Below are 15,687 nucleotides of genomic sequence, written 5' to 3'. Positions count from 1 at the left end.
ACTTTTGGCCAATTAAACAGAGGGATGTATGCATCTGAAAGATTCAGTCAATGTAAATTTTTAAAGCATTTGATCAAAGTTGGATATCTAATATTTCTGTTTGAACTGACGCATACATAGTAGTGTCTTTGTATCAAATGAAAGTCAAAATTCAGATTTCTATATTTAATGACCATTTACGATCTTAGTCCTGGAAGTCTACTGGATATAAGTAATGAAAATATGAGGTAAAATCAGACTGAATTTTTAAAACTAAAAGTAACTTGCAATTCACATAACTGATGATGGATCTTCATATTAAAGAGCTATCAGCCATAAAATAGAGTGCATAATGAAAAGTGGCACATTCCATTGTCTTATGCGATAGACCAGCTTCTTGCCTTGAGAATTAGCTTCACATGAATTTTAAGTCGAATTTCAGCTTTAGTACTACATAACACATCTTGGACTGCAAAAGAGGAAGCCTCAGATAAACAGGTTGGAGCAGCTCACCTCAAAACTTGTTGAATGGTGCTATTAAATATGTTTTCTTTGTCAGACAAATACATGTCTGTGCTGTCAGTCATTAATACATGTTGACTTCATTTCTTTCTCCAAAAGATTTGTTGGTAGAAGGACTAGTTATTTTAAATTCTTTCCCTGCTTACATTTACAGATGATGCGTGTGATTGCTGAGAGGAATGATGTGCAGTTCTGAAGTGGTGAATTATCTTGAAAACATATTTTTCTGACTCCTTCTATCACATATCCTCAGTAAAAAAAAAAAAAAAATTAGTCCCTTCAGAGAGCAGGGAAAACTGAAGTATATAACCATAAGAAAAAAACATTATATCATCATGTACATGATTTATTCTAAAAAAATGAGTCAGTAGCTATGTCTTACATTAGACTTCTAGATAGTTTAAAAATCAACCTTTAGAAAAATGTGTCTGCAAATATGTCTCTTTGTAAGGGTTCAGTCCCATTAGTGCTTAAGTATATTTTTATGTATGTTATTTTGTTTAGTGACAGCATTCTAAAGGAGAGCTGTAACATGAAAGAAATACAGTGTAAAGATGAGGTGCAGATAGTCTAGGGCTGGCGCTCGGGCTGGGCCAGCTCTTCAGCATTACATCCTGCTCAGACAGACTTAAGAAAACAGTCTTGCAGCTAAGGTGGTACTGTATGACTGAAGTACATATAGTTCAATTTTCAGCCAAGCTACCCTTTTACTGAAATCAAGAAGAGAGACAATATCCCCACATTATTTCTGACACAGAAATCTTGAAAGGAGGTGGAAGGATTCTGAAAAGGCTTCCTGCCCCTACAAGTTCATCTGGAGAAGATGATGCTGGTTTTACACATTCAGTTCTCACCTGTTTATTCTTACCTCAGCAGACATACCTTCAGTTTTTGTTGGCGCATTACATTCCTGCAAGTCCATTGAGTCATAAAAGTTTAGGAGAAATTAGGTTCAAAAGCTAAACTGTTTACATTGCCTACATTTCTAAACACTTCGAAAGGAGTTGAAAGTAAAATATGACATGTCTGCTGAGATTGCCCTAAAAAAAAGCAGCTACATTACTCCACAGTGGTTTTTATTTATGTACTTTGTGGATCCATGAACGCTCCTTCTGCATGCGCACAGGCAGGAGTGTGCGTGTCTGCTCAGTCAACTGCTACCCTGCCTTGCCAGGCACAGAGCTAAATGGACCGCTAGGAAGACAGAGCACAGAGCCTTTTGTAAGCAGATTCCACAGCATCTTTACCTACTTGGTTTATTTCTTTTATGCAAACCTGTGCATGAGTTTACTTTTTTTTAACATAATTTGTTCATATTTCTTTTTCAGTTGACATATTTTCATTTCCATTTGTTCATTTCTGGAACTGTTGTATTTTCAGTTGATTTCATAGGTGGACTTGACACATACTCCTACCGACAGCCCCCCCAGGAACATGTTGAGTTAAAGCCTGTAAAGCCTGTAGGTAAGGTTCTGGTCCTATCGACCACATTAATCCTTCTAACTGGACCGAAAGCTAACCTTCTCCTGAAATAATTTTGGCATCAAGTTACTAATAATTTGATTATATTTTAATTAGGACTTAAGTAAAAATTAATCCACATAAAACATGTAAGTAAGGACACTTTTTCATTGACGTATCCGCTAAAGTAAGGATTAGTAGGTATAACCATGCCTGCCGTGTCATGCCTCAGCTTAACGCAAGTAGAGGCTTGCAGTGAAGGATGGAATTGCTTTCCTGATGACTCCTTAGCAAGAAAAGTGCTGGTTTATGATTGCGTATGCAGCATAAACGTTAATGAGATTAACCCATTTATGGAAAAGCAGAAGCATTTACGTTTGTCTAGAGCCTGAAAGAAATATGCTGACTGAAAAAACTGCTGGTTAAAATCTGTCTGTGTAAATTTCTGAACTTCATTGGAAGTTCATTATCTCTTTGTCATCACTTATTTGCTCCCTCCACAAAAATTACATGTTTTCATAGGCTCTTCCTACTCTGCTACCTAATGAATAATTTTGGATGCATATCTATGCATTTTATTTGGAATAATATGATATGGGGAGACATTACTGGTACATATATTTTGGCAGAAGCTCAGATAATAGATGATATTCCACAGTGTTATTGGTAAAACAGAGGATGTTCATTGGAAATTCTACTTAGATGCTTGTATGTTGTTGCCCTGATGCTTTCTGTCTTTAAATTTACCTTCAGACCTTTCGTGCATCTTAAACAGACTCATAGATTAATAAATGCAACATGAAACCCATGTGCAGATAATTTACTGAAGCTGATGTAATGATTTACTGTATTTTACTTACCAGTTAACAGCATTAAAATGGTCTTGAAGGATTTTCCTGGAGTAATCAAGTGTACACGTGCGGGGAGTTTTAATTTAAAGTGGACAATTGCTAAACAAATGTTTTGAGTCAGCACTTGGCTTCTGAACTTTCCCTGCAATATTATTAACCTTTGCATGTTTTTTAAATATACCTTATTGATGCTATTTGTAGAAATAAACACAGATAAAATTTTACTGAAATTTAGAGAGCAAATGTTGTAGGTTTATGAAGGCCCAGAAAGGAGAAAAAGCTCTATCTCAGTATGACGCAGTATATTAGAACAGGAAGAAACATCATATTAAGACAACAGAATGAAGTCATGAACAGTTTGACATGTCATTAAGTACACTCTCTGCATTGGAGTCTGCATTTTCAATAATAATGTCAGAAAGATGACAGCAAAATGGGGGTTTGACCATTCTGAATAAGCTGTTAGAAAAAGCAGCTGAAAAAGTGAAATTGGTATCTAGGAGGAAGAAAGCCACAGCTACATTTACACCTCTCCATAAATGATTTTAATCTCTAAACTTGCATTCATGTTGGTTTATGCACTGACAGATACAGAGAGGATCTTTACCTAAGCAAGGAAGAAAAACAGTATCAGTGATCAAAGTCTGAATTAAAAGCCAAATTGCTGGGAATAATTTGAGTAGTTGTGCTAGAAATTTGCAGATGCTTATCTCTCTGCAACACATCGGCCTTCTTGACTTTTGATAAGTTAATTGCTATCTGTATCAGTTATGTATAGTCTGAGAATTCATAGTATCCCTAAGAAATATGATTTCCCGTGTCCAGGGTGTGAAAAACTCCATTTCTGTTTGTTTATAATTGAATATAAATAATGCCTGTTAATTAATTTAAAGCCTTAATAAAAGTTACGGTCCTTTTGCCATCCTTACCACTTTACTCGTGTGAAAAGAGAGTGTGATGTTTTCTGTAGATGAAAGCTTGTCTATATTTCCCTTTTTCTCACCCTTTTTATTTCCCTTATTTCATTCATAAATTAACTAAACACAGTTAATTTAGGTTTATAAGTTAATAAGGTTCTGTGGCCTCATCATAGAAGACAGTCTAGTTTTATTGACTATGCATATTCAGTATGTCTGCTGCCATAATTGTTAATGATTAACAAGTGTAAGATTAGTTTTCCTTTTCACCCCTGAAATGAGGATAGATTCGAACTTGTCTCCTGGGGAACATATTGTAATGCAATATGAATGATCATAGCTTGTCTGATTGCTCTTCATTCTGCCTGTAAGTCCATTAGGCTACTGGACAAGGAGAAACAGGGGTCTTTGCCCTGAACACAGTTTAAATTAAGGTTCATGTAAGGCAGGAGACAACAGAGAGAAGGGAAAAAAATACATCATGTTCTCACTGGGGGCACGAGCACATGGAGTATAAAGAAGACTGCTGTGTTTTCATCTGTTTCAAGCACAATCTCAACAGCCAGGTCACTCAAAGTAATTAGAATTGCTTTATGTACTGCTGCGCAGACAAGAGAGAAGCATGGGGATTAAAAGAAAAAAAAAGTTGCATTTTGGCTTGCATTAGGGTTTTTCATCATCATCATCATCATCATCATCATCATCATAATTATTAAGGTTATTATGAGGAGGAGTGTTATTAGTATTATTAATGATTTGCAAAAGTTAAAATTTACATATGCCTTATTCCTGTTTGGACGAGTAGGTCTGATCTAGTGCTAGTGTAGCTGTGAGTAATGCTGTCTGGACAGACACTTAAAATCCTAATTTCACTTAGAGATATTTCTAGTATTTTTATGAACTTCTGCTCATGGGACTGATTCAGTGTCTGAGAAAATCTGCCAAAGGAGAGGTCAGTGCTCTATGGTGAGTCTTTGTGGTCCTGTCCTGTTTGTATACTCTCCTGAGATTCTACCCACTGTAAAATTGCAAAAAAAGACTATCATAGATTTTCCAAGATTACACAAATGAACATGGTTTACAGGGAGTCATGTGAGAATACATAAATTCATCAGGCATGTGGTTGTGATGAGAACTATAAATAGTATGAGTCCAGCTCAAATACATGTTTGTAATCAGGTCATGTCAGAAGGTTATAACCTGGTTAAAATTATCTTACACATTAAACTATATTATGCCAAAAAGAATCTGTTATTATGTGAACTTCAGACATGTTTCACTACCTACAGGATTTTGCCAAAAACGTTTTTTGTCTTTGTGGTATGCACGATACAGAGCTACTGCTTTGTACCCAGCCACCCATTCTTGGCCTTATATCTGGGTCTTACAGCTGAGGAAATTAGTGAACAGAGGTGATTTATCCACTAGTTTGTTACTAACCTGTCAGATGGTATGAATTTACATCTCACAAGTTAGAAGATACTCATTTCATTTGTAGGTAATTCATATATTTTGCTTTTTAGGTCGAAGTAAGTAATGAACATGGACTCAAGACTTCTGCTGCTGTAGCTGAAGAAACAGATTGAAAAAGACCAACATTGTGACTCATCATTCTGGAAGAAGCCCAGCATCCGTTTCTCACAGCTTGTGGATTGTTCTTCCCACAGGCTCAGTGTTGTTATCAGCATTGTTATTTCGTAGATCCTTGTAGATGATCTTGAATTTTTCAATAATTTACTTATATGGACACTTGTAAATTGTAAATTTTTTCTTTTTTAATTTCAATATTTTTACAACATTTAGTGTTAAGGCATGAAAACAAAACAATCTGTGAAAACTAAAAGAATGGTGCGTCTTTCTCAAAAAAGTCAGTATTTTTTGACTGATAAAATCATACTGTGCCTGGTCAAGATTGTGTCAGTAATTTTGACTCCAAAATTTGAAGCAGGAGTCAAAACCTAGCAATGTATATAAGATCATTTCGATGCTGTATTTAGAATTCACAATGTCCACTCTGCATTGTTTGAACTGCTGTATGCAGCAGGAATTGATCTATGACACTTCTTACCCAAATGTTCCAGCACTAATGTAATCTAATTATTGCAATTCATATATGGCTACTTCTGCTTTCCTAAACTCTTTTGCCCTGACCCCACCACCCATAGCTGTCTCTGATTTGAAGAGAAGTAGGATGACTGCTCTGTGGATGTTGGTTTCTAGGAACCCATACATCCAGGGCTCTTTAGATGTCTGTGATTTGCACATTTTTAAACTCTTTTCCTCCCTTGTCCCAGGAAGAAGCCAAGCATGAATGTACAGTACAAGGCACCAACTGAAGCCTTAGAAACCTCTGGAGACTAATTTTGATCTTAATTTAAAAGTAAACAAGCAAACCTGAAAAATGTGTGTAAAATTTGTAAAGTTATTTGTAAATACTTCTAGACAAAGAACTTGTATGTAACTGTGGTATTTTGTTTTCTACTCTGTCACCACTAGCATAAAGTGATGCACAAAGATATTTCCTCTGGGGACGGGAAATCTTTTTAACAGAACACGTTGTTTCTTCTTAATTAATATATAAAGTGCTGTGCACGGTCCCAGAGAGTTACATCTTTCCACAGAGCCTACGTGCCTCAGCATTCAGCGGAAACTTCATCAAGGTTTTGGGTTTGCTTCTGGTTCTGTGCTTTGTCATTTTATGGTTTCTTTGGTGGCACTGTCAGGAAGGACGTTCCTTCTGATATGTATTCTCTACCTCTCCACCAGAAGCTGAACAGAGGTCCACCAAGTTCCTTCATACATACCGTAAACAGTCTTCAGCTGGTAATTTCTTGTCCAACAACATTTAGATCCTAAACTTGCAGTCTTCTCTTGAATCATATAGTTTCAAGTCTGAGCAGATGGGAGCTAGAAGAAGATTTGTCTTGATTCTTTCCCTTCCAAGGTCTATTTGTATTACTTATCGATAGAAACCTAGTGGGGATGCTATAAATGTAATGGAGGTAGAGTATCATTTTTAGGTGACAATGTTTTTGTGGTGCATCCACCTGTTTCATAGAATCACAGAATCATAGAATCACCAGGTTGGAAAAGACCTCTTGGATCATCGAGTCTAATCATTCTTATCTGCCACTAAACCATGTCCCCGAGCATCTCGTCTACCCATCTTTTAAATACCTCCAGGGATGGTGACCCAACCACCTCCCTCACCGTATTTGGAGAAAACACAATGTGAACATTGTTTAACCTTCCCTGAAACGAAGTATGAAGTGAGTGTTAAGACAAAGTCAACAGAAATGACAACTGAATAAAACCCTTTCTTAGTATTCCTAGGACTGGAAGTACCTCAAATGGTGTAGTTTGTGTATGGGAAGCCAGACTGGTCCAAAAACAGGGATGCTTTGTTGTGAAAATAATGCCATCTGGTTTTGTGTACTTGTCTTCCTCATACACTGTTTCCCCCTATATTCTAGAATACTGCAAAGTGCGAGATTTGTCCCATCTTGAAAATTTCAACTTAAGACAAAAAAAACAGATAGTTTGTCACAAAACTAATATGAATAATGTAATTTTTGAGGCATTGTAAAGAAGATAGAGTATGAATTGCTTTTAGCTGTAATATTTTAATAAGCTGGACACATTTTTGTCTACTTCTGTCATATTTTATTTCTGCTTAGCACAGCAGAGTAATTTTTTTCTTTACATGATGCCTTAATTAGTGACGTGTACCTAGCCAGTGTGTGTAGCCTTCTGTGTTTGTGATGGCTCCAGAACTTCAGAGACTGGGATATCCAAGCACTGTTCAGTGTCTGACACTTTGGAGAAGCTGCCTTGTTTCAACTCAAGTACAGAGAAAAGCCAGGATGTGGATATTTCGTAAGTGATTCCTATGATCGACACAGCTCCCATTTGGGCTTTATATTTCAGCATTAATTTCCCTGCACTAATTATCATGGGCAAACAGATTAAAGGCCTCCAATTGAACCCACCACTCCCCTCAGGACCAGGCAGGAGGAAGAGGAAGAAGCATTACTTCCCCGCCAGGTGCACAAATTCACACTCTATTCTGGCAGAGGTTTGGAAATGTCTGTTTAATTTATATCAAGACCAACGTGTCCGTTGGATCATGTTTTACAAATTTGTCTGAATGTGCCTAAACCCTGCCTTTCTGTGGGTCCTTCAGGTTTTCAGCTTGCTAATGAAAAACTGTCTACATGCCACAAAAAAATCTGCAAAGACAGAATGTTACTTTTCCTCCATCTGAAATATTGATCAATTTTTAGCTGCGGGACACAAACCAGTATATCCTAAATACACTTAAAATCTCGGAATTGATACCAATACAGCGAGTTTGACATCTCTCTCACTTAATGAACAGAACAATCCTGATTAAGAGGAATTTGTCTTCATTAGAATAAGCCAAAATGCACACAGCAATGCTGAGGGAAACTGTTATTCTTTTCTAAATTGAGACTCAAAAAATAGTACCAATCAATCTACATGTTGGGGAAAAACATCTTGAGAATAATAAATGTATTTGAATGTTAATTAATGTGTCCTCCAATACAGTAGAACATATCAATTAATGTTTTTGTAGGAAGCCATGAGCAATGATTTCTTTATTTTAGCGATACATATTTACAGTAAGGTGTTAGGTGAGTCCTAGATCAGCCAGCTACATGGGGAATAAGTGTTGCTATCTAAATAAACTTGGATAGTTTTCTTAAGCTTAACTGTAACATGCAATTTCAGAGAATTACTAGGTTTGTACTGCAGAACGGAACTTGCTGGCAATCCTAAAACCTCAGAACAGATTATCAGTTGGTATAAACTCTTCTGGCAGTGTTAATTAGTCCTACTGTAAAAGAACAGTAACAACTTAGAATAGCTGGAGAACTGTCCTTCAAACTTTGAGACTTTTCTCCTCTCCCCAAGTTTTACAGAGAAGCATATTTGCGGTGGTATTTCAACCAACAGCAAAACTGGGCAAAAACATGATTGCCGAAATAAGGCACTACGTGTTCACTAAGGACTGAGCCAGGTACCACAAGTTTTGTAAAAGAGCAGCTGATGTGTTCAGGCCCTGAAAACACAAACTTTCTTGAGAAATAAATAGATTTTTGCCTGGTACAGTGACATTAAGTGACAATTTCATACAATTTCATACAATTTCTGGTGTTCCTGGAGGCATTATTAGTTGGGCTGATGTCCTCAGGTCATTCCTATCTGTGGGGATTTTTGACAAAAAATCTTGAGGAAACTAACTTGTATTAAGTTCAAGTATGATCTGAAAGAACTTTCTGAAATGAAACAGTTCATAGCCTGGATTTGCTAAATAGTTTTTTTAATGGTGGGATATGGCATTCAGTACTATAAATAATTTTTGGTAGAGCTGTATCAGCTCAACCCATGGGAACCTGGTTTTCTTTAACACCTGCTTTCTTTGAATAGTGCAGTAGAACCCGTTGAGAAGGTGGTATTTACCATATATTAATAAGGATACTATAGTTGTAATCTAGGGCTATGGGAGCTGGTTAGCATGCAACTAAATTAAATTTTCTTGTCTAAAACCTGGGAACACATAACTGGACCGCTCAAAAGCCTGTAGACCTGCCCTCAAAATGGCAGATTTTAGCCCAAACAACTGGTGTCTTATTTCTTTCAAACAACTTTGAGTGCAGGCTTTCTTTGTTCACAGCTGCCTTGCTATCCCCTGGGTTTGGATCTTGCATTTCACTCAGTTGTCCACAGCTCAGGTTGCAACACTATTGTCACCTCCAAGTGTCCTATTGGCAGGTGCAGCCTCTTTTCAATGCCAACTGTGATGTTCTTCTCTGCAGTCAGCTGCCTGCCTATCATTCATGTGGGCATTATCTGGTTGCAAAAGCCAACCCAACAATCTATCAAGTTCCTTTAACAGACTTTGACAGTGACAAACAAAACCTGACGTCCCAAACTAATTGGCTTGCCTCCTTCCAGTATCAGCCTCATCTAGTTTAATTAAAACAAATTACAAACTGGGAGCTCTTTTATATACTGAAGGGGTTTTTTTCAAGTTGTTAGAATGTTCCTTCCATGTACAGCTCCCACATCAGCAGGAAGTTTTTGCAAACAAATTCGGTTCCCGCCTGCAATGCTGAGTGTGCTATGTACAGTGAGAAATCTGTTCTTTAGTGCCCAACATAGTGATGGGGCTGTATCGCTTCCTACCAGAACAGTGCTTTTACAGCAGAGTGGCTGGATTGGACCCTGAGACCATTTCAGAGGTTTAGTGGGTTAGGGCTGCCTAAGGTGGAGGGTGCCCTTATCAATACAGGCTTACAGAAGTGATTTCTCTCCCCTCTCTGTCTAGGGAGATGACTATCCTGCAACCATAATTGGGGATCAGCCTGAAAGATTCATTAATTTGCAGAGGGTTCATGAGGGAGCTAATATATGTATTATGGACAAGCAGGGAATTCAGATCCGTGAAAATGGGCACATAAAGAAGATATATCAAGATTACTGCAGCAGGTTTGCTTCTTAGAGCTATGCCAGCATTGCATGCTGGTGATGTGCTCACAGCACGTCAGGGCATCCCTGATCACCCAGGAGTACCAGCAGCACTCTGCTCCACTGTAAGGGGGCACTAAACTGTTCAGGATCCTAAATAATTGTTTAGCAGCTAAGGACACAGATCTAGCCTGTACTGCTGCCTGGTAGGCGTATGAATGCTTACGTATAAGATGTACTGTTTTCCCCAGGTTGATACGCACTTGCTGATAAATGAAGGTTTCTTGCCATAACTTTGATTTCCTTCATACAAGCCACAGTCTGAATGTTTCTCTTTGATTTAAAACAAATTAAACATCAGCATTTATTCCTGCTTCTGCACGCATACCTGCTGGTCACTCACACAGCACAGTCCTGGATGTGACAGCTTTATGGAATAGCTGCCCTTCCATTGTCTAGTGCCTCTCAGAACCAGCAAGAGACTCTGAAGATACTTGCACTAAACAGCAGCCATGCATAAATAATACCGGGAAGGCAGAAAATATTCCCCTTGTTTTGCTTATTCCTCTAGGACCCCATATCATTTCTATAAGCTTTCTGTCCCAGTTTTCTATTTATTTCACACCAGCCATATGTGACTGTGCTTTCAAAACACTCCCTTAAGTCAGTGCCAAACAGACTCACTGAAGCTGAATTATGAGTTGGCTGAATGTGATTCTAAGAGTAATCTAATTTCTCTTTTTCTGCAACGTTGCGTACTTGCTCAATTAGTAAAGCATATAAAGAAAGGTTACAGCATTTTGTACCACACCACATTTTTTGAGTGAGAACTGAGCACACATGAGCAAACAAGTCAGCTCTCCACATTGGCCCATGCTGTTCAATAAAATGTCACTAGAGTGTACTTAATCCTGCTTTAAATGCTTGGCCATAACCAGTTTCACAAGCATGAAGAGAGTCTCCGAGAGTCCCCAGTGCTGGGGTAAATGCAAGCCAACAACTTATTTAAACAACCTGGGTCTAATATTAATAATCCACAATGCAATGTGTTGTTTTTCTTAACAAATAAAGCTGCTTGGCTTATAGGTTGCAGCCAGAGCCTCAGGTGTGTGATAACCAATTACTTTTTATGCCAGACTTACGCATATATATGTACAGTCGTGCTTTAGTTTCTAAAGGCCTTATAATTCAAATGGGTCTGTTTGCCTTTAAGTTTAGAGGAGGCTGTATCTAGAGTGCTACAGGGAGTGTCCTTTGGAATGTTTGCAGACCAGAATAACAACTATGGACACTGTTGCCTGCCCATGAGAGCTCCCCTAAGGACCCATTCTGGTGCCAACACTGTCTGGCAGCTCTGGAGGAAACCCAAAGGAGCCCAGTGCTCAGACAGAAGCAGAAGGTCTGGCTGCCTCAGCCAGCTCCCACGCCTGAGCTCTGCAGCCTGCAGCAGTCCTCTGGGACATAGCCCTCAGAGACCTCATCAAGGACTTCCCCTGCTTTGCTCAGGAGCTGCATTTAATTGCGTTTAAGCCCAGTCCTTGGGCTGTGGTGCTGACCTGAGCTCTGCTGTGGCCATGCCAGTGCCTGGCCAAGGACCTCCCTGACCCCAACTTGCTGACTCCTCCTGGAACCTGCCTCATCAACACCGCCTTTGCTGATGATCTCTGGATGGTGATTGCTCTTCTTCTTGGGCACAGGGTGACAGGGCCCCATTGGTACAGACAGGGTCCCACCAGTCTGGCCATTACCTGCACCTCTCAAATCACCTCCCATGGATGAGCGTCCCCTACCATTGCCCTCCACAAAAGCTAACATAACACTTTTGTCCTGGCCCTGTGTCTTCCACCCTTCCACTCATCTCCCTGTTGGCTGAGGAGGACTGGGATTTTTCCTGTGTAAAGTATCCTCCACTGAAAACTTCAAATTCCTTCCCTTTTGCACTCCTTTATCACGAGGTGCTCCAGTGATCAATGCCAGACTATGTTTACTAGGGAAGCCGGACCTGTGGCATTTAGTCCATTTCCCAATTCATAGTTTGCCAAGGAACTTTCCAAATATGCAAGAAGCCTTTCTGTGCTGGATTTTATTTAGGATTACAGAATCTTTGGCCTTTTTTTTTTCCTTCAATAAAGCAAATACGAATTGCTGTGCTTGAGAAATGGGTTTCTGATGTGCTTTTTATGATGAAATATTAAACTCATGCACTCTGATAACTGTTATATATGTTATATATTATGCATATATATATATATATATACACACACATAATAAGTGTTCTTATCCCAATTAAGACTCCACCCTGTAAGGTAGTGTGTTCGGGGAAGCATTAGATGTATACTTAACAGATGTATAATATGTATCTGATTTAAAAGACACTCCTTTTAATCTGCCCAGTTGGTAAGAAATTAAGCTTGTGGCTGTTCTTGACCCATCAAATCTATTTCAAATTGCAAGAATCTGAAAGGAAAACCAAGCTTAGACAGGCTAGCTCTGTGGAGGAAGAGAGATCTGGGAAATGAAATAAATCAGACTTACAAAAGGCAGCACGCTATAAGGAAAACTTTATAATGGAAAACAGACTTTAAAAAAGGGAAATATGTGTGATTTTATTTTTAACGTAATCATGATTTTCATGTATTAGTATGCTCAAAATTATTATTTACAAGAATGAAAAGCACCACGACTTACATACACACAAATATGTATTTCGTCATTGCTTTCGTTGTACTGCAGGGTTTCTAAAACCTCGACTAGTTTTACAGCCTGTCTTTCACCATTAAAATGCTGTTCTGCTGTGCATGTTGTGCCACCTCATGGCTGGAGGCAGAAATACCACCAGACTATTTCAAAAATACAGCAGAGGGGAAAATGTAGCACCTCTTTTATTGGTACAAATTGCTGAAATACATTGCCGAAACATATTGCTAACATACCTCCAATACGGAGTTTGTACTAATCAAACATTTAATTTGGGCAACTCAGTCCCGCACAGAGTTAGGCTGAAGGAATGTGAAACAAATGTATTTCCAAGTCCTGTGGTTTTACTCTTCTGATCTTTCAGGGAAGCATAATCAGCTTCAGAGAGTTCAGAGTCTGTTCAGCTCCTGAGTATCGGAGGAAATTTAGATAGAGTAAAAACATATTTAAAGCAAAAACATTTATTAATTAGGCACACACATGCCATCTTGAGAACTTGAAATCAGACATCAAGAACCTAGATCTTTGGGTTATTTTCTATGATCTGGTTAACTCACAAACCAGATAACCCACCAAGGATACATGACAAATGACTACATATGGTTTAAACCTCCTCTTCTGAAGGGTGCTACAGTCTTTCCTCATGACAGAGGCCAGAGTAACTTTACTTAGTTTATGCCTCAGCAAAAGTCTTGTAGGTTAACTTTGTAAAAGTGAGTGTGACAGTTAGGCACCATTTGAATTTTGAATATTCAAATTATCTTATTAATGTAGTTGTATGAAAAAAAAAAAAAGGACTAGACTCCGGTTTCGATCCAATCTAAGTCAGAGATAACAAAATATTTTTGGTTTGTATGTTTAGAGCATGGTGTCTCTCCCTTTTATCCAGGGAGTGTACTGTTGGAGCAGTAGTCTGCTGTACAAAATTACTGATGCATTTAGGGATTGTCCTCATTTCTCTGACTTGCCAGAATTTTCATATTCCCAAAGGATGAATTGCCATGCAAATAAATTAAAATGCTGGCCTCACCAGAAAAAAAAAAAAGAGTAGTTATTTCCTATTCAGAAGCATTTGTTTACTACAGAAAAACATTTATTTGTAACTATGCCAGTTTATAAACTTACAATGCAGAAATAGCTAATCACCCTGAAATCTCTTTCTGGAGATTGCTTGAACAAGGAGAACATGTGTGGAGCAAATGAGACAATGAAGTCAGAATTTTTGGAGAGAAAAAAAAGCTATAAATTATGTATTCTTCCCCTGCTTCCAGTTTCTGGAGTTAATTTGGCTAGCCATGTATAATGCATTATGAGACCAGCTTCCTACCTTTTGAGATTCCTTCTGTTCATCCAGCGTAACTATTATGACTCTCAGTCTGCTCTGTGTGACATACAATTTTGCATAACATTAGTCAGTGTGTTGGAAGTGGTGACTCCTTAATAAATAGACTTTCTTCTTCCAAATTACTTATAGATGACTTCCTGGAGCTGGCTGGAATATTCACTCCAAAAGCTGCCTTCTGAAAACATTCACGTTCTCTTTAATGACATTTAAAATGAATGATGAAAACCTGGTTGGGCCAATGCATTAGTAACTAATAGTGTGTGGGTATGTCTTTGTCCTCCTGGAGAAGAACGAAGACTCAGTTTACTCAGTAGATGTGGCTACTTACTTTACTTTAGCACAGCTGTTATGCTGAGATCAAAGTCTTAATGGAAAACAGAAGAGAAAATGCAGTTCTTTTCCCTTTGTGCTAGGAAACTGTAAAATATTCTGCTAGCTGTATTTGCTGCAGAAAATTTAAGGAAACAGAAGACACTCTGAGGTTTCTCTGAAGAAGCAGCATTGCCTGATAGTGAGACCTCCACCTAATGGCACAAATTGTGTTGTTGGACTGTAATATTTAATCTCTCGGTACCACAGTCATCTGTGAAATTAGAATAGTAATAGCTATGTAACACTTGCCCACAGAAACAAGATTTGACTCAGATTTGACTTTTTTTATTCAGTGGAGCTGCTGACTACAAAGCAGGGTGTATGGCAGCCATGCTAGTAATTCACAGGTTGCCTTCTAAGATTCTATTTCCATTGACTCCAGATGGGACTTATCAGGTAGCTGCAAAGACAAAGGATGTAACACCTTTAGAAACCAAACCTGTGCATCAAACTCCTTCTCCCTTCCCCTCCACTCCCCCAACCCTAGTCGGACAAGCAGGGGGAGTACTGGAATCTGCCCACATCTGTTGTTGGTAAAGATTAGGACATACCAGCTGTTCAGGCTCTATGTGACCTAGTATACTGATGTAGGATGGGACTTCAAGCACCAACCACTTACCATCACTACTGTGGCATTGTCACACCCTTTGGTGTGGTTTTGAGTAAGGCCAATTCAGAGTCCCACAGGGCTGGCCCAGACCGGGAGAAAGTATGGACAAGAGACCATCCCCAGTAGTCAGTACGGGTGGGTACACCCTAATTTGGGTTTTAGTAGCATGTGAATCAGCTGCAGTGGGCCTCTTAAGCAAAAGGCTAGAGCACACGCCCTGGCCGACTTTATTTTCTGTCCTGACGAAACCACAGCAATGGATGTCCCCAACATGTTGAATACGCTGTATGTCACGTATGTACGCATAGGGGTGGCCATGGCTGTGGTACCACCAACCACTTTGTAAAGCTTCAGCGCCTGGAGCACATACCATCCTCAACACTGGATCCCAGCCCAGGTGCAGAAGGCTCACAACATCCCCAGGTCTCCTCTTCCTTCAGC

At 38.9% G+C, this 15,687-nt stretch overlaps 1 protein-coding gene across 3 annotated transcripts in view; it reads left to right on the top strand.

Annotated features, from left to right (window-relative positions):
- NKAIN3 (sodium/potassium transporting ATPase interacting 3) overlaps positions 1-8,861 on the top strand; it is a 376,724-nt gene extending 367,863 nt beyond the window's left edge. For 2 of the 3 annotated variants that reach the window (XM_054060671.1, XM_054060670.1), the window contains 2 exons: positions 1,882-1,965; positions 5,254-8,861. In XM_054060671.1, the coding sequence (XP_053916646.1) occupies positions 1,882-1,965; positions 5,254-5,267 (98 nt within the window). In that variant the 3' untranslated portion in view covers positions 5,268-8,861. The remainder of the gene's footprint in view (positions 1-1,881; positions 1,966-5,253) is intronic. The other variant, XM_054060672.1, reaches the window with a different exon arrangement.
- Positions 8,862-15,687: the final 6,826 nt, after the last annotated feature.

This window comes from Cuculus canorus, chromosome 2, assembly GCF_017976375.1.
Source record: "Cuculus canorus isolate bCucCan1 chromosome 2, bCucCan1.pri, whole genome shotgun sequence".
NCBI classification, from domain to species: Eukaryota; Metazoa; Chordata; class Aves; order Cuculiformes; family Cuculidae; genus Cuculus; species Cuculus canorus.
This window is presented reverse-complemented; position numbering and strand designations above follow the sequence as displayed.